Genomic DNA, 25,665 nt, shown 5'->3' with positions numbered 1-25,665 from the left:
TATGGTTTTGTGATAATGTCAAAGAAGAAAGAAAATCAGAGGCTTTTTTTGTGGTTGACATATTTGAGAGGAAGGTGCTGTTTTGCTTATCCTCACCGACAGGGTCATTTAGAAAAGGATCAGATCCCAAAACTGGTTAAACCCCTCTGTTCATGTGTCAACCTCCAGCTGCTCTGTGACCCCCACTTTCCTCATTCCCATCAGAAAACAACACAGGTGTAGACACTGAGTTTCTCTTTATTTAAATACTGGGTTTCTCCATCTTATACAGAGTCACTGACTGACCTAGTAACAGGACAGATGTGAGTGGGACAAACTAAAATAAAGAATTTTATCAGTGTAAAACTTAGTTGAAGCAATAAAGTGTTGTTGAACAATGCAAAATGAAAATGAAAAGGGACTATTTTTAAAAGATTTTTTAACATTATAATAGATCTGCATCACACACCGTGGTGTGAAATGTATATTAGTACACGTTACATTGCATACAGTACATATACACTTGTACATTCCATTGCAAATGAAAATGACAAAAAACCCTCCTGTTTTTCACTTTTTGCAGACTGAGACATTCTTCCCTCTGCTGGTCTAATGAGGTATGACACCCATATTTCAGTCTTTCACTGGGCTCGGAATATTTATGGGAGAATATCGTTGCGAAGTTAATCTGATAAACAAATGGAGATTATCACACAGTTAATGACTGAAAACAGTCTCAGTGTCCCAGTACTCCCAGTGAGTAAAATACTGGTGTGTGTGGTGTTTTTAATATTCTCATCTGTCAGTCATGTGTTCTCTCCTGTGAAGACTCTGATCTCTGTAGTTTATGGATGAGTGACAGACACACAGAGATCAGTCCATTTCTCTACATTTTCACCCACTGCTTTGTTCTACAGTTTTTTTTAAAAATGTGAAATACCCTTTCATTCAAGATTCAAGGTCATTTTCAATCTGCTGACCAAAAATATATACCTTTTTTTTTATTTTCAAAGACATAAAAAACAGATTGTCATTCTTATCCAAGCCGCTGTGATGTGCATTTCTGCCCAGAAGACCAGATGTAACATTGTTCCAATATGAAGAGATTTTTTGACATCATTACTTTGACAAAGTAATGTCCATGAACAACATGTATGATCATAACTTTGATCAGTGATCAGTTCATAAAGTTTTTACTCTACATTCAAAAGACAAATTCTTAGAAAATTAAAAATTACTTAAAAATTAGAACAACATCCTGTAACTTTGATCAGATCTGTATAATGTACATTATGATGAGTTGAACATAGTGGTGTGTGTGTGTGTGATCTGAGTTCATCTAGAGACATTTATCAGCTCTAACTGTGCTGTTCGCCTCTAACACAACACTGCACTGGTAAGATCCTCAGAGGAGAGAGATTACAGATGTTACCAAAAAGTGGAAACATTCTCTCAGTGAAAGTGCATGTGAAAGTGTGGATGTGTGTGTTAGTCAGAGGGTCAGAAAATGACACTTTTCCTCTGTCCCAGTCCAGCTGCACTCTGATCCTCTGGAGTTTCTCATCAAATGTGAGGAGATTGAAAGGCTGTTCTGAGGACCATGACCAGTAGTTCTGACTCACATACCACACACGCCAGATTCCACTCCAGACTGCATCGCCCTTTCTCTGGTCTGACTCTGTGGCCACACCCACGTACCATAATGCATTATTCTCCACATCAACATCCCAGCAGTGTGTCCCTGAGTTAAAACCCTTAGAGCCCAGGACAAATACACATGTATCAAATCTCTCTGGATTATCAGGAAGTTGCTGTCTCTCATCGCTGAATCTCACACTGGTCAGATCCTCAGACAGGATGAGTTGTGGATGTGCAGTGTTGGGGTCCAGAATGACAGGAGCTGAAGAGTGTGTGCAAGAGAGAGTGGGAGAGAGAGAGAGTGAGAGAGTGAGAGTGAGAGAGAGAGAGTGAGAGATAGATAGAGAGAGAGAGAGAGAGAGAGAGAGATAGAGAGAGAGAGTTTGAGATGAATTTATTGTGGATTTAGGGTTAAGTTCTGAGTTCGACTACTTTGGCACTTAAACCCAAAGTTGTCTCAGAGTCCCGTGACCTTTGACTTGGGGATTAATGTCAGAAAATTTGTCTCTATTAGTCCATTAAATAACCCATGAAGTGAGAGTATATAAGAGTAACTGTCATGATGTATATGATCGTAGGTGGTAGAATATGAACCAAGGCTGCACAGTGTTCATTCATTATTTGTCATGGGTTTGTGTCATGCAGAGCGTCTGTCTCTTCTCTGTCTCCTGTCTGGTTGGACGTCTCCATCATCCTGCTACCACACCAAAGTCTGATGAAAACTTTGACAAAGGTAAAAACTATTATTAATGTGTGGTTCAGTGACATCATCAGACCTCTCTCACATCATAAAACTACATACTGACAAGTCATCAGGATCAGGGCCTGGACTCATCTGACAACCTGTCATATTCTTGTCAACAAACTTTTGTATCCAGGTTTGTGGACAGCTGAGACTGTGGGAAAAAGAACATGAATCCATTATTTTTTCATAATGCACCACACAAGTATGTTTTTTCCCCCCTGTTATCCAGGACCAACACTCACTGTATTGAACGATCTCCTGCATCTTCTCCCACACTCTGAACTTCAGGTTGCCCAGGTGCTTTGCCTCATGGATCAGTGCTCCTGAAACTGTCTGTGGATCCTGCAGTGTGCACTGGGCTCTGGAATAACATTCAGGAGTCAGTGCTGTTGTTGGTTTGGTATCAGAGATAAACAGAGAGCTCACAGACAGCAGGATTACCTTTTCTTTGTGGCCTCAAAGTTCTGTGAAAAGAGATATAATGGCATGATGTACTGAATGTTTATGATTAATGGGAGAGAGAGGTGTGTGTGGGGGGGTGGGGAGTGGGACAGTATATTATTTTCATTTACCTTCAGGAATAAGATGTCTTCAGATTTGATCTCCTCCTCTATGGCTCTGATTGTGTCTGAAAGACATGATATCTCTCTACTCATCTCCTCAATCTTCTCCTTCATCATCTGACTCTTCTGCTCCTCTTCCTCCCTCAGTGCAGCTATCCTGGCTGCCTGTTCATCTCGTAAAAACTGATGAAGCTTCTCAAACTGTTTTTTGATCTGTCTCTCTGTGTGTTTGGCCTGAGTCTGAAATGAGAAACAGAAAAATACACGGTTATTATAATGCACTATATTTATGAAACTGAATATTTCACAATTATTCATGTGTTAAATGACTAGATGGTTCTCATTACTAATTCTTCTCACCTTAATGTGCTCTGCTGTTTGATCACAAGCCAGTTTGACTTTTTCAAAGATCTTCAGTTTCACCTGTAAGGGTTTCAGTGCAGTCTTAAGTTCCTCCTGGAGGGAAGTGATACATCATTAGAGAGAGTCTCCACTTCCACTGAGCTGACCTGGTCTGTGTTGATCAGAGACACAGAGACTGTATCTGACCTTTCACTGTTACATGACACAGATTTAACATAGATTGACCTAATAATCTTAAACAGATGATTAGTAATTATTGAATATAAAGCAGCATCCACTATATATCAGATATACAAACATATTTTTTTTAAATAAAATTACAAAATTATGTCCTAATTTTGATGATTTCATTTTACCGTACATACATTAGCACTGTACTTAGATATTTCGACTAGTTTAATTTGAATACTGAACACATTTTATTTAACAAATATATAAAGGTTAAACAGAACTTAACTGTGTAATTACCACAGCATTTTTCTTACCCTGTTATCAAGTGCAGCTTCAGCTATTGGACGGAATTTGTGATTTGTGTGTTTCTTTGAAGCCTGACATACCAAACACACGGGCTGTTTATCATCCAGACAGAAGAGTTTGAGTTTCTCACTGTGCAGACTGCAGAACTCCTCAGACCCTGCTGAAGTTCTCTGACTTCTCTCCTGTAAGAAAGGCTCACACAGGTTCTTTAACACAAGGTTACGGGGAGGGTCATCTCTGGATGATCTTCTCCTACAGATTGGACACTCCTTGGATCCTTCATTATTCCAGAACTTCTGCAGACAAACTTTACAGACACTGTGACTACATGACAGGACAACAGGATCCTTGAAGATGTCACAGCACACAGGGCAGGAGACATCCTCCTCTGACAGTGAGAGTTTGGTAGCCATTTTACAGGTGAAATCGTTTTTGATGGTGAAATCGTTTTCAACTGTACTTTCACTTTCCCATGAAAAACATTGAAACTCACATGAACTTCAGAAATTTCTGTCTTCTTCCTGACGTCCACTCTGATGTACACACTATAAATCCTTTAGTGTTTGTCAGCTTCCAAATAATTAGACTTCTTGTTTTACTGATTAGAGTTTAGTTTTACTTTTTACAGTGGAGGTGTCCGTGTATAAGAACTTGACTGACTAGGTGAGTTTTACTTCCTTATTGCAGGGTGTGACAGGGGGTGGGGTTACAGAGAAAGATTTCTGATTGGTCCCTGATTTGATACATTAAAGATTAGTTTCAAAGAGCAAGTAATTCTCCTTTTAGAGGGTTTCAGGACATATAGTTTTTCCATACTTTAACACAAATGCCCATGATTCTGTTGATTTAACTCAACAGAAAATCGGTCAAGGGAAGGGTGAGACTCATATTTATTAAATATTGACAACTAAAGTTTACAGAATGCTCAATAATCTCAAGAGTTACAGTTGTTAAAACTGACTTTTTGTTTCACTTTATTCATTGGCCTCTAGATGGCGGAATCACATCAGTACAGTCTCTCAGCAATCCGTTCTCCCTAGTTCGCAAACCACAGCAAATCTAACTAAACTCAAGAACTCAGAATTACAGAACTGTGTGTGAAATGCACTTATATAATTGACTAATTGAGATTCCAGCTAGGATATTTCCCACAGAGAGCAGGCAACTAGGCACTTTTGTTAGTAGTGTAGACATTTTATTTCAGTTAATCACCTCTATGAGAACACCACCATTTCCAGGTTTTATGGATGACATTATGACACAGGTTAATTTCACATCTGGTGTAAATCAGTAAAAAAACTCGTTGGTTTACTAAAGCCAGAGTGAGAATACCAGGGGGTCGGCTCAGGGGGGCATTCCAGAAAGCAGGTTTAGTGAAAGCTCTGAATTAGTTAACTTACTCAGAGCAAGTTGTAAACCCCCTTATAGAAGAACCTTACGGCTTTGTTTTGCTAGGAAAACGATGCCATAAGGCTCTTCTGTTAGGAGGTTTACTATTTTGAGTTAACTAACTCTGAGTTTCCACAAAACCTGTGTTCTGGAATTCCTCGCCCTGGGGAGGATTTGTTATTAGCTTCCTTTCACTTTAACATAACTCTGACAAAAGCTGTCAGGAGATTAATGGAGAGCTCAACTATCTGATCTTCCTGTATGTTACTACAAACTACCGATGAAGGTGGGCTTTAGGAAAAAAACAATCTGATTGGTTATTGTTAAGGATCAAGTCCCTGATCAGGGACCAAACTGAGGTCATAGCGGTGAGAGCACCAGAGGCTTACTACCAGACTGCTTGGAAGGCTGAGTGGTTCCAGCTGCAGAGACAACACTGGAGACAAGGTTTGGACAAAATTTAAAAAAAAAAACCTTACTCAAAATGTGGAAAAAGGATAGCAAAAGATCTGGTCAAAAATCAGACAAAATTCCAGAGCACACAAACGGAGTCAAAACATGCAGAGCTCAAGCCACTTGTCAAAACACACGTGAAAAACAAGAAAAGCAAAAAATCACTTAAAACAAAAGAAGCATCCACAACTCATTAAACAAACCTCCATGTGTGATGTGTGACTTTGGAATGAGCAAAATTCAGCCCTAAATGCAAGACTTAAATATACAGATTGAACAAGACAAAGGTGCAGCTAATGGCAGACAGGTGCATCTTCTGAAGTCATGCCATGGCTTCCTCTGGTGGCCAGAAGAGGAGCCTTCATTGTGATGTCAGAAACTCATTCACTCATTATCTAAGCCACGTATCATAATCAGGGTCGCAGGGGGTGCTTTCCCAGCGCTCATAGGGCAAAAGGCAGAGAAACACCCTGGACACCCATCACAGGGCAGACACACAGACAAACACATTCACACATACAGTCATACCTAGGGGCAATTTAGTATCTCCAATTCACCCTACCTGCATGTCTTTGGACTGTGGGAGGAAACTGGAGCTCCCGGAGGAAAGACACACAGACACACAGAAAGGACACACAGAATCGAACCCGAGACCTTCTTGCTGTGAGGCGACAGTGCTACTCACTGCGCTACTGTGCCGCCCAGAAACTGTCTCTATGATAGAAAATTCCAAAGGACTTTAGTAGTCATACTCAAAATATCTGTATTCCCATGTATACAATTACATGCTACATGCATAAATTCACTTGCTTCAGTTTGCTCACAGGTTAATGAGCCAAAATGTTTATTCACCTTTCACAAGTTGTTTATTTTGTCTCACAGTCCATCAGTGTCAAAAATAAAAGAGATTTTCTGTGTAGTCCATTCTGTCATCTTTATTAACCAACTAAGGTCCTGATTTAATGAATTGTTCTTCACCAGAATTTATTTAACTTGTGTTAAATAAATGAAACAGGAACATGAAGAGTGAGTGGTCGAAGTTACATATCAGTCATTGATCATGTTATTGATGTTTACAGGTAAACTCAGCACGGGTCAGTTTTGTTAATGCTGAGTTCACCTGTAAACAAGAAAATAAGAAAGAAAGAAAGAAAGCGAAAGACTTTTTTGTGGTTGATATATCTGAGAGAAAGGTGCTGTTTTCCTCATCCTCACTCACACTAAAACTGGTCTAACTCCTCTGTTCATGTGTCAACCTCCAGCTGCTCTGTGACCCCCACTTTCCTCATTCCCATCAGAAAACAACACAGGTATAGATACTGAGTTTCTCTTTATTTAAATACTGGCTTTCTCCATCTTATACAGAGTCATTGACTGACCTAGTAACAGGACAGGTGTTGTTTAGGACAGTTTGACGCTGTTGCTCAGGGTCAGTGAATTTGTGGAGCAAAATAAAGAATTTTATCAGTGTGAAACTTTGCTGAGGTAATAAAAAGTGTTGTTGAACAATGCAAAATGAAAATGAAAAGATAATATTTTAAAAGAATCTTTAATATTATAATAGATTTACAGACTTGGGCAAAAAATCCTACATCACACACAGTGGTGTGAAAATGTATATTAGTATACATTACATTGCATGCATTACATATACAATAGTATATTCCATTGCAATACAAATGGCCAAGAAAACCCCTCCTGCTCTTTTCTTTTGCAGATTTTGACATCTGCTCCCTGCTGGTGTAATGAGGTATGACACTCTTATTTCACAGACTTTCACTGGGCTCAGAGTACAGCATTTACAATAGGATATCAGTTCATCAAGTTTTTACTCCACAATCAAAACACAAATTCTTAGAAAATTAAAGACTAGTTGAGAAATTTTTCTCTGTAATTTTGTTTGAGATGCCAGTAACATACATTATGATTAGTTGAAGATAATGATGTACTGTGTATCTGATTTCATCCATGGACAGTTTCAGCTCTAACTGTGCTGTTCCACTCTGACACAACACTGCACTGGTAAGATCCTCAGAGGAGAGACATTACAGCCATTATAGAGGATTGGAAACATTCTCTCAGTAAAAGTGTGTGTGAAAGTGTATATGTGTGTGTTAGTAAGAGGGTCAGAAAATGACACTTTTCCTCTGTCCCAGTCCAGCTGCACTCTGATCCTCTGGAGTTTCTTATTGAATGTGAGTGGTGTCAATTTCTGTCCTGGGGATCATGACCAATATTTCCCAAGCCAATAACAAACAGACCAGATTCCATTATGAACTCCTGTTCCCTTCCTCTGGTTTGACTCTGTGGCCACACCCACATCCCAGTGTGTATTGTTTCCAACCTTAACATCCCAGCAGTGTGTCCCTGAGTTAAAACCGTCAGAACCCAGGACAAAAGCACATTTATCAAATCTCTCTGAATTATCAGGAAGCTGCTGTCTCTCATCACTGAATCTCACACTGGTCAGATCCTCAGACAGGATGAGTTGTGGTTCTGCAGTGTTGGGGTCCAGAATAACAGGGGCTGAAGAGAGAGAGCAGAGACAGTGGGAGAGATGGAGCACATTTTTATTTGGACTGTTTCATAATTCCAGAAGCTCTAAATCTTTAGAAAACCAATCCTACTGTAACAGAGAGAAGGTGTTTGTATTAAAATGAAGAGTGAACCTAAAGAGAAAACATGTTGTCAGTGTAACTGAGGTCATTCTGTTCTATCAGTTAAAGAACACCTAGACTGAACATTTCACTCTCTCATCTCACAATACTACAACACACGACAACTGAAACAATGTAGAGTGAGTGAGTATGTGTGTGGGTGTGTGTGTAGTTGATTCTTGTGCATAATAATTTTGTGCTAATGATGTGTGACTTCTGACATCAGGAGTAATTATTTGTGTAAATAAATATATAAGTAAAGTTAAATCAAAATAAGTAAACAATTTGAAAGGAAAAATGACAAATATTACTGATTTATTTAACAATATATAAAAGAAATTAATAGATATGTCGATGAATAAATAGATAGGTTAAATAAATAAATAAATGAGTTACGAATATAACTGACTACATGTAAGTAAATAAATACACATGTTTATTGTGTTTGCAGTTGGTGACAGGTTAACATGGAACAGACTGTATCAAATTTCAAATAAACAGTGTATATTATATATGACCACATTAACTGAACCCATCAAATTTGATTGTTTTTGTCCTGTTATACAGACACAACACTCACTGTATTGAACAATCTCCTGCATCTTCTCCCAGACTCTGAACTTCAGGTTGCCCAGGTGCTTGGCCACTTGGATCAGTGCTCCTGAAACTGTCTGTGGATCCTGCAGTGTGCACTGGGCTCTGGAATAACATTCAGGAGTCAGTGCTGTTGTTGGTTTGGTATCAGGGATAAACAGAGAGCTCACAGACAGCAGGCTTACCTTTTCTTTGTGGCCTCAAAGTTCTGTGAAAAGAGAGAAAATGGCATGATATACTGTCCCCTCCCACACCCCCATCTCTTTCTCCCATTTATCACAAACACTCAGTACATTATCCTCATTTACCTTCAGGAATGGAATGTCTTCAGATTTAATCTCCTCCTCGATGGCTCTGATTGTGTTTGAAAGACGTGATATCTCTCTATTCATTCCAAAAATCTTCTCCAACATCATATAACTCTTCAACTTCTCTTCCCTCCTCAGAGCAGCTATCCTGGCTGCCTCTTCATCTCGTAAAAACTGATGAAGCTTCTCAAACTGTTCTTTGATCTGTTTCTCTGTGTGTTTGGCTTGAATCTGAAATGAGAAATATAAAAATACATAATTATCATAGTACAATACATTTCTGATACTGAATATTTCACAGATATTGTTTTGTGTTAAATGACTGTATTGATTTCATTACTAATTACTCTCACTTTAATGTGCTTTGCTGTTTGACCGTAGGTCAATTTGACTTTTTCAAAGATCTTCAGTTTCTCCTGTAAGGGTTTCAGTGCAGTTTTGAGTTCCTCCTGGAGGGAAGTGATGCATCATTAGAGAGAATCTCTGTTTTCCACTTACATATGGTACAGTGTATGTGTCTGATACACTGATCCATCCTCTATAAACTACACAGTTTTAGACTTTACTGAACTGACCTGGTATGTGTTGATCAGAGACACAGGATGACAGACACACAGAGATTGTATCTGACCTTTCACTGCTACAGAAAAACAGGTTTGAAACAGTCTGATCCAATGGTCTTAACTAACCCAATAGTGTTCATTTTATGAGTATTAATTACTGTGTGTGTTTCTTAAACTCATGATCTGTCCTGTATCATAAGTGCAAACTTTGAAATTAGGAAAGAATTCTATATCAGTTTTGGGGATTTGAATGTTCCATGGATATTTGAGCAGTGTAGGACAAAACTTGTTCTCCCAGTTTCAAATTACTTTTGAATGCATTTTCTTTCAGAAAACCTGAAAATTAGTTATATTTTATAATGTTTTATAAGATTAATTTTTTCTTACCCTGTTGTCAACTGCTGCTTCATCAATTGTACAGAATTTGTGGTTTGTGTGTTTTTTTGAATCCCGACACACTAAACACACAGGCTGTTTATCATCCAGACAGAAGAGTTTGAGTTTCTCACTGTGCAGACTGCAGAACTCCTCAGACCCTGCTGAAGTTCTCTGACTTCTCTCCTGGGAGAAAGACTCACACAGGTTCTTTAACACAAGGTTATGGGGAGGGTCATCCCTGGATGATCTTCTCCTGCAGACTGGACACTCCTTGGATTCTTTACTATTCCAGAACTGCTGCAGACAAACTTTACAGAAACTGTGACTACAGGACAGGAGAACAGGTTCTTTGAAAATGTCATGGCACACTGGACAGGAGAGATCCTCTTCTGACAGTGATAGTCTGGAAGCCATTTTCTCACAGTCACTCTTGATCTCCTATAATGGCCACTGCAGTGCTGACTTCACTTTCACTGTTAAACCACATTCACAAGAATCTCTCTCTTCTGTCCATTCTCATACGTCAGCTTAGTCAGTCCTTTTGGAATGTAGACGGTCTGAGCACTAATTACACCGCACCTGTCTTTTTATAGTCCTCCACTTTTCCTACACATGTATAGAGGAAAGATTTGAACAGTGGTTTAAGATGACTACTGAAGAGGTGTAAAGACAGAGTTTAATTTCATTCTTTAGGATAAGGTGTGTCAGTGGACCAAAGTGAAGTGAAGCATGATTCTGGCTCTGTTTCATTGTAGGAATGAGGTTCATCAAGATGTTTCTGGATGATCTAAAAAGCCTGAACTTTATTTCCTTCTTTCAGTTTGGATCAGCCAGTGGGTGGAGTTTCTGTGAAGGTGGATTCTGATTGGGTGCTGATGTGTCTTCATTATGAAGTTTGTACAATGTATCAGACAAATTATGTTAAATGCAGAAATCGCAGGATGTGAGTGAGCTGTTTGAGTTACTGATGTTACATGGTCAGTTTTTTGTCAGTCAATCACTGAATTAAACATTTAAGTGATTTTTTTTTTACATTAGCCCAAAAGCAAACACCTCAAATCAGTGAAAGAATCAGAGTTAGGAGAAAGGTGGGGTGAGGGGAAGAGGCTGTGAGATATACTCCTGGATCCTGCAGTCTGGAAAGATCACTTTAAAAATGGAGTTTGGGTTTGTTAGATGAAGGAGATCAAATTTGTCAGAGGAAATGCTAAAACTGATGTCACATGGTTTAAAAAATCAAACACAGGACATAATAGTTTCCACATGTCAATGCAGTGGTGGAGTTCTCCTACATCAAACACTTTAGACACAACTTTTGTCAAATACAGGAACACTCACTGCTCAGATTACATTTTCTGTAAAACAGTCATTGGATCTAGTTGTTCTTTTCAGTATTTTATGCCCAGCCTGGGGGAAACTGAGCATAACAAAGCAACTCCCCTCTTTCTCCACTCCCAAGGATGAGCTGTGCCACAACAAATACACATCACATGCAAGTGATTCATTTACAAAAAGGTGGTAGCGTTAGCGTTAGGGTGAGCACGGCAAATGCTATAAACAAAACAGTCTATTATATTTACAACTAAATTACCTATTTCCCAAACAAAAGCAAAAGAAAATACAAATGTCTTACACCCTAACGCAAAAAAACAGGAGAAAAAGAATAATCAACAGAAAAGGCTTCATACTCGTAGTGCCTTCCAACTGGTCACTTCATTTAGACACCCCAGGGGTCTCAATAGATTCCAAAATGATATTTATTGCTGTTACAATGTACATGTGTTTGGGTATGAGTAATGGTAAATTATTGGTTGAAAATTAATTTCATTTAAACAATTAATAAATCCATCAATCCATAAATCAGTTGAAAAACCATATGCCTGCTGGCGTCTCCAAACCTTTCCGACCAGACTTCCAAAACTCAAACTCCTTTGTCTTCCCCATGCACCCTTCTAATGAACACATTTAACCCTTCGTGCTCCACTACAAGGGCACACGTTAATCCTTCTGCCAGCAGGCGTCATTAAAGAACCTAAATCAGAAATGGTTCCTACAACCACCCGAGCTATTCTAGTGTAAACTATTTACAATATATACAACAAATGTCAGTCTGAAAACACAGAAGTAGCGATTGCTCAAGAACAGGCACAGTCAGGTTTGGAGCCATGAAAAGCAGGGGGGCAAGCAGGCATCGGAACAGCGTCTTTTTAAAAATGGCGCCATCAGTCTCCAGACCAATCCCCAGCCGCCACCTCCAACTCAACATATTACTTGAAACAGAGACACACGGGAGAACACACACACACACACACACACCAGACAGGGTGAACAACACCACCCTCAGGCAGGGGGAGAAAATCAGCAGCACACAGAAAAACCCCCACAATAAAACACCCATGTCTCAGGGCCATATTCATCAGCCTTTGAAAGGTGGCAGGAGCATTTCTCAACCCAAAGGGGATGACAGTATACTGAAGGAAATTATTGGAATTGACAAAAGCTGAGATCTCAGATGCATGAGGTGAAAGGGGCATCTGCCAATATCCCTTCAGTAGGTCTTGCTTAGTGACATATTTTGCTGACCCTACTTGGTCTATACAATCATCCATACGTGGGAGAGGAAATGAGTCTGGCTTAGTAACGGCATTCAAAGAGTTAGGTCAGACTTGGGGGACCAGAAGCGAGTGTGAGCTCCACGGGCTGGAACTTGGCACAGCAAAGCCATTTTCTGAAAGATACTCAACCTCCCTCTGCATGGCAGCCCGCATATTGACATGAAACACACGGGACTTTTTCTTCCCATCTGGTGATCTAATTACATAGTCTGTGTCACTCAATTCTCGCTCAACCTCAGGAGGACCACAAAACCTTGCCTAGAGGCAGGATCCAACAACAGGTAATAAGACCAAAAGACGGTCACCTGGTTGAAAATTGTGACTGACAGTTTTCTTATCGTACTTTTGTTTCATGGGCATGCGTCACAATGAACGCCGGAAAAATGGGAGGCGCATCGAGCACAGTGGGGGCAACAACACACACATCAACAGTAGCATTTTCAGTTACCTTGGGAGTAGTAGGAAACACTTTTCCTCCAGCCAAATCATTCTCAAGAATGAGATCAACCCCTGCAACAGGCAGATGTTCTCGCACACTGACTCGCACTGGGCCAGACACAAAAGAAGAAGAGAGGTTAATTGTGTGAAGCAGCATATGTAAAACACTTTAATTCTCCACACCAACAGGTCAAAACCACACTACGACTGATTGGAAAAAGGTGAAACACAGCGTTGAGACACAGAATGCTCGCATCGGCATTTTGTAGAATAGTAATGGGAACCCTGTCCTCCTCGTTACCAGTCAGAGGAATAAAACCCTGTGTAATAAAAGGCGTAAAATCACCATTAATCTCTTGTGTTGGCAACACTTCTGTCAATAGTTGAATTAGTCCCACAGCAGAGGAACAAGGAGTAAACCTCCTACTAGAAGAGCCCTTTGTCTTCATTCTCCTAGCAAAACAAAGCCTTGGGGCTGTTCTGTTAGGAGGTTTACTACTTTCTCTGAGTTAACTAACTCAGTTTTCACTAAACCCGCTTTCTGGAAGACCCCCCGGGTACAAAAAATAGGCAAAGTTTCAAAACACACAGGGGAGAAATTAAAAAAACAAATCCAGGCCAATTATCAAAAACAGACTCGAAACACTAGAAAAAACAAATGAACAAACCCACTCAAGACACACAAAAAAAAACAAAACCACAAGCACAACTTACTGGTCAAAACAACAAGACTGAGAAAAACAGAGTAACAATTGCAAGACTTAAATACACAAAATGGACAAGACACAGGTGCAGCTGATGACAGACAGGCGCATGTTCTGAAGCCCTGTGATGTATCATGTCTCCCTCTAGAGGACCAATAGAGGAACCTACTAAAAACACCAGAGGAAGTGGCTATTTTAATGTAAAACTTAATATTTTTAATGTTCAATGAAAGAATAAAAATAAAAGATTAAAATTTAAAAAGGAGCTTTTTTAGTGAAAGGTCAGTCTATATTTCAACTAGAAAAGAATATATCAGATAAACAGGTGATACCTCATTGTTATGACAGACACAGAGAACATCTCTCTCAAAGTAAACCCCAAAGAACTTTTGTATTTATACTCTTAAAAATTGTTTATTTTGACGCCTATTCTATCAATTTACTCCTCACTCACAATACAAATTCTTCCAAAACAGGGCTCGAATTACGAGGCGGACTGGGGGGGTTTGACCCTCCTAATTAAGACTTGGAACCCCCCCACACTACCGATTGTCATTGTATGATTCACACTCTGTTTGAAAAGTAATAAACAGCTGAGAGGGATTTCATGTTATTTTGAGATTTCCATGATGTATGTGATGATGAGTTGAACATAATGATGAGTGAGTGATCTGAGTTTAATAAGAGACAGTATCAGCTCTAACTGTGCTGTTCCACTCTGAAACAACACCGCACTTGTAAGCTCCTCAGAGGAGAGAGACTTAACAGACACTGCAAAAGAATGGAAGCACTCTCTCAGTGAAAGTGTGTGTGAAAGTGTTTTTGTGCGTGTTAGTAAGAGGGTCAGAAAATGACACTTTTCCTCTGTCCCAGTCCAGCTGCACTCTGATCCTCTGGAGTTTCTCAATGTCTGTCCTGGGGATCGTGACCAATATTTGCCAGACCCATAACCCACACGCCAGATTCCATCATGGGCTCCTGTTCCCTTCCTCTGGTTTGACTCTGTGGCCACACCCACATACCATAGTGTGTCATTCCCCACATCAACATCCCAGCAGTGTGTCCCTGAGTTAAAACCCTCAGAGCCCAGGACACATGGATATTTATCAAATCTCTCTGGATTATCAGGAAGCTGCTGTCTCTCATATATGTATCTCACACTGGTCAGATCCTCAGACAGGATGAGTCATGGTTCTGCAGTGTTGGGGCCCAGAATGACAGGGGCTGAAGAGAGAGAACAGAGACAATGAGAGAAATGAAACACATTTTTATTAGGACTGTTTCATAATTCCAGAAACTCTAGTGCTATCGTGTCAGAGAGAAGGTGTTTGTATGAAAATGATTTGATTTGACTTTGTTATAGACATGTAAAGCCCTTAAGTCTATAAATAGTGATATTGGGCTCTAAGTAAACGTATATTAGTAGTAGTAGTAGTAGTAGTAGTAGTAATAGTAGTAGTATGAGTGAATATAAAGAGAAAACATGTTGTGAGGTCATTCTGTTCTATCAGTTAAAGAACACCTGGACTGAATATTTCACTCTCTCATCTCACAACACCACAACACATGACAACTGAAAGAATGTAGAGTGTGAATATGTGTGTGTGTGTGTGTGTGTGTGTGTGTGTAGTTAATTCTTGTGCATAATGATTTTGTGCTGATGAGGTGTGTCTTCTGACATCAGGAGTATTTATTTGTGTAAATAAATATATGAGTAAGGTTACATCTAAATAAGTAAATGAATTTGAAAGAAACAAATGAAAAACACATACATTAAATGAATAAATAAATTAGTTATGAATTTAAATGAATTAATTTAGGTAAATAAAATATAAATGTTAATGCCATTTATGTTTGGTGGCAGGTTAATACTAAGTACACTCGTATCAGATTTCAAATGAACAGTGTATTACATATGGCCACATTAACTGAACCAGTTAAAATTGTATTGTTTTTGTTCTGTTGTCCAGACACAAAACTCACTGTATTGAACAATCTCCTGCATCTTCTCCCAGACTCACAGACAGCAGGATTACCTTTTCTTTGTGGCCTCAAAGTTCTGTGAAAAGAGAGAAAATGGCATGATGTACTGAATGTTTATGATAAATGGGAGAGAGGGATGGGGGGTGGCGGGGGGGGGGGGGGGGGGGGGGGCAGTATATTATCTTCATTTACCTTCAGGAATAAGATGTCTTCAGCTTTGATCTCCTCCTCTATGGCTCTGATTGTGTCTGAAATTCATCTCTATTCATCTCCTCAATCTTCTCCTTCATCATCTTACTCTTCTGCTCCTCTTCCTCCCTCAGTTCAGCTAACCTGGCTGCCTCTTCATCTCGTAAAAACTGATGAAGCTTCTCAAACTCCTCCTTAATCTGTCTCTCTGTGTGTTTGGCCTGAGTCTGAAATGAGAAACATAAATAAACACAATTATCATGGTATGCTGTACTCATGATGCTAAATACTATCTCACAATTATTCTTTTGTGTTAAATGACTGTATTGTTTTCATTACTAATTACTGTCACCTTAATGTGCTCTGCTGTTTGATCACAGGTCAGTATGACTTTTTCAAAGATCTTCAGTTTCTCCTGTAAGGGTTTCAGTGCATTTCAGTGCACTTCCTCCTGGAGGGAAGTGATGCATCATTACAGAGAGTCTGTGTGTTTTCCACTTATATAGAGTACAGTACAGTGTGTGTGTCTGATACATTTGCCTGTCTTCTATAAACTACACAGTTTTAGACTTTACTGAACTGACCTGGTCTGTGTTGATCACAGACACAGAATGACAGACACACAGAGACTGCATCTGACCTGTTACTGTTACATAAAAACAGATTTGACATAGACTGATACAGAAGTCTTCCCGATTCATTCAGTCTATTTACAAATACCTTGAAAAACAACATTTTAAACTGAGAGGCAACAGTCACTCACTCATTCACTCATTATCTAAGCCGCTTATCCTAATTAGGGTCTTGGGGGGGGGGGGGGTATACATAGTATATTTTGTACAAAAATACTATGTATTTTGAACATACAGCAATCTGGAAATTAAGATAAGATTCCACAAAGGTTAAGGGTCACTGTGGTGTTTATTTACTGTGGTGTTTATGTTTTTTATTTTTTCATCTGAGGATTCCAGGGCCTTCTCTGAATGCCTTGAAGGCCCTGACGGTTCGCCACTGGCAAACGAGAAGAGCCGGGGGGAAAAATCCTACATCACACACAGCGCTGTGAAAACGTATATTAGTCCACACTACACTGCGTACATTACATATACATTAGTGTAGTCCATGACAAATAAAAATGGAAAAAGAAAAAAAAACTGTTCTTCACTTTTTGCAGACTGTGACCTTCTGCCCTCTCCTGGTTCAATGAGGTATGACACTCATATTTCACAGTCTTTCACTACTGGGCTCGGAGTATTTATAGGAGAATGTCATAATGAAGCTAATCTGACAAAGCAAATTAGAATTAGAATCTCTGTGATCACACACACACACACACACACACACACACACTGTGAGCAGTGAGTACTGAATTTAACCTCTGCATTTAACCCATCCTTTACACACCAGTGAGAACACACCAGGAACAGGGGCACTGGGCTGCACACCTGCACCCAGGGGGCAGTTTTTGGGGTTAAGTGCCTTGGACATGGGAGGGGAAAGCACTGTTCACACACTCCCCCCACCCACATTTTTCCTGCCGGTTCCGGAGATGGAACCGGTGACCCTCCGGTCTCAAGCCCGCTTCTCGAACCATTAGGCCACAGCTGCCTTGTAATTATTAAATGGAGAGTAAATGAGATTAAATTAAATTAAAGGGAGATTATCTCACAATGCATGACTGAAAACAGCCATAGTGTCCCAGTGCTGCTGTAGAACCCCTGAAATGGGTGAATATCAATGAACAATGGGTTTTTATGACAAACACACTGACACGCTGCTGTTTCCCTCACTCATCTGTCTGTGGCAGGGAAATGCGCAAACGCACATCCTGAGAACCCAAAAGCTAGATGCTCCCCCTTGTGGCGCCCTCCGAGAAACTGACAACTGGTACCACACGCACAGAAACCAGTCAGAACGAGTCAAATCTTCAACAACAGGTGAAAACAAACCACCAGCTCTATCACATACATTCTATCCGTCACATACATTCTATTCGTCACATACATTCTGTCACATACATTCTATCACATACATTCTGTCACATAAATTCTGTCACATACATTCTATCCGTCACATCCATTCTGTCACATACATTCTACTGCCTTCTATCACACATCTTGTCACACTCCCAGTGAGTAACATACATTCCATTCCATGCGTTCTCTCCTGTGCAGACTCTGATCTCTGTAGTTTATGGATGAGTGACACATACACAGAGATCAGTCCATTTCTCTACATTTTCACCCACTGCTTTGTTTACAGTTTTTTGTTTGTTCGTTTGTTTTGTTTTGCTTGGCTTTGCTTTTCTTTTTAGGTAACATACCCATTGATTTTAAGTCCTTTTCAATCTTCTAACCCTAAATGATTTGGGGGTGGGGGGGACTTGTGAAACTGAGAAACGTTATTCTTATCTAAGCCAATATGATGTTCATTTCAGTCAGTTTTATCCAGTTCAATCAGAGACAATACCAGTTTCATTAAAAGTACACGTGTGCAGTATCACATATAAGAGATACATTTCTTAAACTGTTTAAACATAATCCCTGATATACCCACAAGATTTAAATCTGACTGAAAGTTCAAATGTAAATTTTTTTTATAACATGATGAGATTTTTACAGATCGTGGAAAAACAGAAGTGAAAGGCAAGAGCAAGAGCAATGAAGAAAACAGTAATTAAAAAAGATAGACAGAGTTTTAAATTAAGTTATTATGTCATTTTGATTGGTTTTCATCATGTATGTTATGATTTCCAGAGCACAATAATGTGTATCTGATCTGATTTCAGATCCAGTGACAATATCAGCTCCAACTGTGCTGTTCCACTCTGACATAACACGGCACTGGTAAGATCCTCAGAGGAGAGAGTTTACTGTAATTATGGAACAATAGACAGAGAGGAGAGAAATTACAGACATTACAGAAGAATGGAAACATTCTCTCAGTAAAAGTGTGTGTGAAAGTGTGTATGTGTGTGTTAGTCAGAGGGTCAGAAAATGACACTTTTCCTCTGTCCCAGTCCAGCCGCACTCTGATCCTCTGGAGTTTCCTAATGAATGTAAGGGGCGTCAATGACTGTCCTGGCATACGAGAATGGTATGTCTTATTCCAATAACCCACATACCACATTCCACAATAGACTTTATTTCCCTTCCTCTGGTTTGAATCCCCCACAACACCCATTGCCCAGTATGTATTATTCTCCACATCAACATCCCAGCAGTGTGTCCCTGAGTTAAAACCCTCAGAGCCCAGGACAAATACACTTGAGTTGAATCTCTCTGGATTATCAGGAAGCTGCTGTCTCGCATTTCTGAATCTCACACTGGTCAGATCCTCAGACAGGATGAGTTGTGGAAACGCAGTGTTAGGGTCCAGAATGACAGGAGCTGAAGAGAGAGAACAGAGACAGAGGGAAAGATGGAACACATTTTCATTTGAACTGTTTCATAATTCCAGAAGCTCTAAATCATTACATCCTTTTAGAAAAAGCCAGTCCCACTGTAACAGAGAGAAGGTGTTTGTATGAAAATGAAGAGTGAACATAAAGAGAAAACATGTTGTCAGTTTAATTGAGGTCATTCTGCTTTATCAGTTAATGAACACCTAGACTGAATATTAATTCTTTTGTCTCACAACACTAAAACGCATAACAACTAAAACTATGTAATGTGTGTGTGTGTGTGTGTGTGTGTGTGTCAGTTAATGTCAAAACATTTATTGTCATATGCACAGTTACAGTTTTTTATGATTGCTTACACACTTGTTGCGGAATTTCGCTCATTGTGTTAAAATTCTACACACAAGCGAATGAGACATAACACTTGGAGACAAACATCTCACTTCTATGTCAAAATGAAACTGCAATCAAAACCTAACAAACCTTTTTCAAAATGGCATTTTTGTGACAAAATGATACACACATGCACCATTTTAATTACACTTTGAAAGCAGCAACAACACACTGATGTACTTTATGCAAAACACTTCTGTCTTTAGTATTTCATATACCTTTTTAAATTTCTCATACAGGCTCCTGTGAAAGATTGTTCCAGTACAGTACATCAACTCTCATTTCAATGAACACACAAAAATGAAAGGCTTCAAAAGAAAAATATATACAGCTTATTTTTTTTTTTTTTGCTATTTTTTTGCCATTTTGCCAAGAAAAATAGAATTGCAGTACAGTAATCAATAAAATATGTTACGCTAAACTGAAAAATATAATTACAGTTATATTGCAGTGCAATGGTAAACAAAAATTAGTAATGTAAGGAATTGTAAGGGATGAGGTGGATGGTTTATGGATCCTGCCCTCTGTTAGGGTCTGGCCACATCACCTCGTTCACATCACAAACAATGTCATCCCTGGCTGGGCAACAGGGAAAATATCGCCTTGCATGCCAAATCCAACCCTGGACTGACCCCACCTCAATGTCTCCACATGCCTCTTCCATTGCTTGCAGAAGGGGCAGACGGGCATGTGGTTGGTGGTCATACACTTTCCAATGCCAAGCCGAAAAGAATTCCTCAGTAGGACTTAGAAATGGGGAGTTAGTATACAACTGTGAAATTATTGTTGTTGGTGAACCAGTCTCAGACCAGAGCAGCCTGGTGGAAGCAAACATTATCCCAGATCACAACAAACCTGGGCTGCTCTGGTCTGTCTCGTACAAGTATGTAGTGCATCCAGAAATGTGATTATGTATTCTGTGTTGTAGCGACCTAGGGTGGCATGGTGATGGAGAACACCTTGCAGACTCCTTGCAGGAGCCCCCAACTGACACCCCATCCCCACCAAAAGCTTACCTGAGGTCTATTTGTAGTGCTAAGGCTCAGACTGATTGGTGTTCAATTACTGTAAAAGTGTTTTCATGTGTGTGTGTGGGTGTTGCCAATTTCAGCTATGATTTGCATTTCTGATAGAAGTGTTTTCCCAATGATTAAAAGAGGTTCATCCATGAAAAATGTGTCTAATGTAAGAAACAGTGTGTAGTGTTTTGCAAACAATGTGTTGCCGAATTGCAAACAAAGTGCAAAGCAGAAAATGTGTTTGTAGTTTTTGTGTCTTTGTTTAAGGCAGGGTTACAAAAGTTAAGGTTTTGGTGCTTTTGTCTAGGCATTCACTTCCAGTGTGTAAGCAATCGGCAAAAACTGTAAAACAAGCTTCCCCATACAATGAAATTCTTAATTGCCTTCCTGAACGCAATTTATCAAATGATCCCAAGATATAAGACAATACAGATAAAGGAAAATAATGAAAGTGTATAAAAGTATCCAAGGAAGAAGAGATAAGGAAAAATAATAAAATATATAAAAATATCTAAGGAACACTATGTAAAATATACAGAGAGGTATTTGGTGACGAACATCTGTGCAAGAGTCCAGTGCAAATGTCTGTGCAAAATGCCTGTGCTAAATTCTGTGTACAGACAGTGTGTAAATGTCTGTGAATGTGGTGTGGATTGTGTATGTTTGAGTGTGTGTGTGTGTGTGTGTGTAAGGGGGGGGGGGGGCAGGTCAGAGTGAAGCTTCCTGCATAGTGAGGTGGATTAGGGTGGGCGTAGGAGCAGTGGATTGGATCTGCTGATGAGTCTGATGGCCTGAGGATAAAAGCTGTCCCTCCACCTACAGGTCCTGCATTTGACACCTCTGTACCTCCTGCCAGAGGGCATAAGTGCGAAGAACCTGTGTTGGGGGTGGGTGGAGTCTCTGATGATGCTGTGGGCTCTTCTATGGACTCTCTGGTGGTAGATGTCCTGCAGAGATGGCATGGGCACCCTGACGATCTTCTCAGCAGCCTTAACCATTCTCTGCAGGTGTGTGCGGTCCATGGCGGTGCTGTTCCCATACCACACAGTGACGCAGCTGCTCAAGATGCTCTCTATTACGCAGCTGTAGAACCTGCTGAGAATCCCTGGTGACACGCCGAATTTCCTCAGTCTTCTTAAAAAGCACAGCTGCTGTTGTGCCGGGCGATGTTGTGTGTCCAGGTGAGGTCATCACTGATGTGGACGCCCAGGAATTTAAAACTGCTGACCTTCTCCACCACAGACTCACAGACTGGGGGTTTGTCTAGGGCGCCATACCAACAAGAACCGCTACTCTGTGTGCGTGTGTGTGTACGTTTGTGTGTCTGTGTGTGTGTGTGTTTGATACCCATGCATAATGACTCTGTTGATGGTCTGTGACTTCTGATAGGAAGTCACGAGTATTCATTAGTGCAAATGAATTAATAAGTAAAATTACATTGAACTAATTTGAAAGAAATTAATGGTGATAAATACAAAAGTGAGTTATGAATTTAAGTGAATAAATGTAAGTAAACAGATTGAGATATAAATGATGTTTATGGTTGGTGACAGGTTAACAGAAAAAGTACACTGTGTCAAATTTCAAACAAACAGTATATTATATATGACCACATTAACTGAACCAGTTCAAATTTGATTGTTTTTGTCCTGTTATACAGACACAGCACTTACTGTATTGAACAATCTCCTGCATCTTTTTCCACACTCTGAATCTCAGGTTGCCCAGGTGCTTGGCCACGTGAATCAGTGCTCCTGAAACTGTCTGTGGATCCCGCAGTGTGCACTGGGCTCTGGAATAACATTCAGGAGTCAGTGCTGTTGTTGGTTTGGTATCAGAGATAAACAGAGAGCTCACAGACAGCGGGATTACCTTTTCTTTGTAGCCTCAAAGTTCTGTGAAAAGAGAGAAAATGGCATGACCTCATAATCTTTATGAAAAATGGGAGAGCGAGATGAGAGGTGGGGGGGCATTACTTTCATTTACCTTCAGGAATGGAATGTCTTCAGATTTTATCTCCTCCTCTATGGCTCTGACTGTGTCTGAAAGAAGTGTTATCTCTCTATTCATCTTCTCAATCTTCTCCTTCATCATCTGACTCTTCTGCTCCTCTTCCTCCCTCAGTTCAGCTATCCTGGTTGCCTCTTCATCTTGTAAAAACTGGTGAAGCTTCTCAAACTCCTCTTTAATCTGTCTCTCTGTGTGTTTGGCCTGTGTCTGAAATTATGTATATGAATACATAATTACCACAGTAGGCTATATTTATGGAACTGAGTATTTCAAAATTATTCTTTTGTGTTAAATGAGTAGATAGTCCTTATTACTAATTCTTCTCACCTTAATATGCACTGCTGTTTGATCACAGGTCAGTTTGACTTTTTCAAAGATCTTCAGTTTCTCCTGTAAGGTTTTCAGTGCAGTCTTGAGTTCCTCCTGGAGAGAAGTAACACAAAATTACAGAGAGGCTCTGTGTTTTCCACTTACATACTGCACAGTGTGTGTGTCTGATACACTGACCCATACCCTATAAACTACACAGCCAAGACTTTACTGAACTGACCTGGTCTGTGTTTATCAGAGACACAGAGACTGTATCTGACTTTTCACTGCTACAGAAAACTGGTTTGACATAGACTGACCTAATAATCTTGAATTTATGACGATTAATTACTGAATGAATCAAATAACATGTACAATATGTCACATACAGAAACATTTGTAAATGAAATTACAACATTATGTCCTAATTTTGCTGATTTCATCTGACCATACATGCATTTGAATGCTGAAAACATTCTATTTAACACATATACAAAAGGTAAAACAGAACTTAATTGTTTTATTACCACAGTATTTTTCTTACCCTGTTGTCAAGTGCAGCTTCAGCTATTGGACGTAATTTGTGGTTTGTGTGTTTTTTTGAAGCCTGACACACCAAACACACAGGCTGTTTATCATCCAGACAGAAGAGTTTGAGTTTCTCACTGTGCAGACTGCAGAACTCCTCAGACCCTGCTGAAGTTCTCTGACTTCTCTCCTGGGAGAAAGACTCACACAGGTTCTTTAACACAAGGTTACAGGGAGGGTCATGTTGTGACTGTCTCCTACAGATTGGACACTCCTTGGATTCTTTACCATTCCAGAACTGTTGCAGACAAACTTTACAGATACTGTGGCTACATGACAGGACAACAGGATCCCTGAAGATGTCACAGCACACGGGACAGGAGACATCCTCTTCTGACAGTGAGAGATTGGTAGCCATTTTACAGGGGTCTTCCTCGATGGTGAAATTGTTTTCAACTGTACTTTCGCTTTCAGATGAAAAACATTGAAACTCACATGAACTTCAGGAATTTCTATCTTCTTCCTGACCTCCACGTTGAGGTACAGACTGTAAACCCTTGTTTGTTTAGAGTTTGTCACCCTCCAAATAGTTAGACTTTAACCTGAGTTTGGCTTTTACTTTTTTTAGATGTCAGTGCATTAGAACTTGACTGATACTGTGAGTTTTACTTCCTTATTGACAGATGTGACAAGGAGGGGGTGGTTTTAGGTGAAGGATTCTGATTGGTCTCTGATTTCCTCTTTTATTAAAGAACAGTGTCAAAGACAGGTCATTCTCCCTCTAGAGGGCCAAAGGACATATAGTTTTTTCCCCCACAGTTTAACACCAAATGCCCCTGATTTAGCACATCAAAATCCTTAGATTTTTTTAAAAATTTAATTTACATAGAGATCAAATTACTAGCTGGGTCTAAATTAAAAAAAAAAAAAAAAAAGAACAAAAAGAAATCAAATATAATCATCTAATGCTGCACCCGTAGATCTTCTTAAGAGAAATTAATACCCTGTGCTGGGAAGAGGTTACCTGAGGGCACCACACACAAATGGCTCTAAACACATGCCACTGGAGTGCCTGTCTCACATACTCCTTCATCTTGCCATGATCACAGCTACCGAAGAGACAGGGATGGGAACCATCTTGCAAAAGTCATCTTGTCCACCCCATCAGCATCGTACACCCATTGGAACACTTCTTTCTGCTTTGAGTGTAGTTTTTCACATAACAGGTTGTCAAAGTCAGCATGCACCAACTGTCTGCACCTGCTGAAAATGTTCATACCAATGAGATGAGGCACCGTGAGAGAGCCATGAGGTTCCTTTACCACTAAAAAAATAACATTTTCAGGCAGAGTCATGCCCATAGTTTTGACATCCACCTCATTGTAGTCTGCTGTTCAAGAAGTCTGCTGTGCCAGGTCTCATTGTAATCTGAGCCAAGAGTCTGACCTCACATTGGCTGGCTCACAGCAATGGAGGTTTCCATAATACTCAAAGCCTCTTCCATGAGGATGATGTAACTCTGCCCCATGCTTGTCATAACAGATGTCATAAGCCAAAATGACATTTCATTTCAGTTCATCAAGTCCACGAAAACACCATCATTTCCCTCTTTTATGACTGAGGTTATGAAACAGGTTAATAATACAGCTTGTGTCAGTCAGTAAATTAACTCACTGCTTCACCAAGGCAAGAGTGACAGGACCAGAGTGTCACATCAGGTTCCGTCACAACATTTGACTAAAAGTTCTCTGTCACTAGTTTTCTATACAGTTGAATTCTGTGACACAGGAAGGATTAAAGAACACTGTCTACCACTGCAAACATTATATACAGTAACATTATGACTAATACCTTGTGAAAAATGTGACAGTTTAGAAGTCTTTTTCTGCCAAGTCCTTTTGGTAAACAGCTGCTGAAGCACTACATTTTGCATCAGTCTGTAGAGATCTGTGTCTCAAATAAAACACGAC

General features: G+C 39.8%; 1 protein-coding gene and 1 pseudogene across 1 annotated transcript; both read right to left on the bottom strand.

Moving 5' to 3' along the window:
- Nucleotides 1-1,337: 1,337 nt before the first annotated feature.
- On the bottom strand, nucleotides 1,338-4,178 carry LOC115828500 (zinc-binding protein A33-like). Its single transcript, XM_030792504.1, has 6 exons — nucleotides 3,774-4,178; nucleotides 3,286-3,381; nucleotides 2,935-3,165; nucleotides 2,804-2,826; nucleotides 2,605-2,723; nucleotides 1,338-1,879 (listed from the first exon to the last, which is right to left on the bottom strand). Exons 1-6 carry the CDS (start codon nucleotides 4,176-4,178, stop codon nucleotides 1,338-1,340), a joined length of 1,416 nt encoding a protein of 471 aa, XP_030648364.1.
- A 3,413-nt stretch (nucleotides 4,179-7,591) lies between these two features.
- LOC115828495 (zinc-binding protein A33-like) lies at nucleotides 7,592-24,290 on the bottom strand (annotated as a pseudogene).
- Between the last annotated feature and the right edge of the window lie 1,375 nt (nucleotides 24,291-25,665).

This window comes from Chanos chanos, chromosome 15 (genome assembly GCF_902362185.1).
Source record: "Chanos chanos chromosome 15, fChaCha1.1, whole genome shotgun sequence".
NCBI lineage: Eukaryota > Metazoa > Chordata > Actinopteri > Gonorynchiformes > Chanidae > Chanos > Chanos chanos.
This window is presented reverse-complemented; position numbering and strand designations above follow the sequence as displayed.

Coding starts and splice junctions, on each gene's coding strand:
- LOC115828500 (XM_030792504.1), bottom strand. CDS start 4,178: ATGGCTACCAAACTCTCACTGTCAGAGGAGGATGTCTCCTGCCCTGTG. Junction 3,382..3,773: donor AAGCTGCACTTGATAACAGG/GTAAGAAAAATG, acceptor ACTTCCCTCCAG/GAGGAACTTAAGACTGCACT. Junction 1,880..2,604: donor GCAGGAGATCGTTCAATACA/GTGAGTGTTGGT, acceptor CACACTCTTCAG/CTCCTGTCATTCTGGACCCC.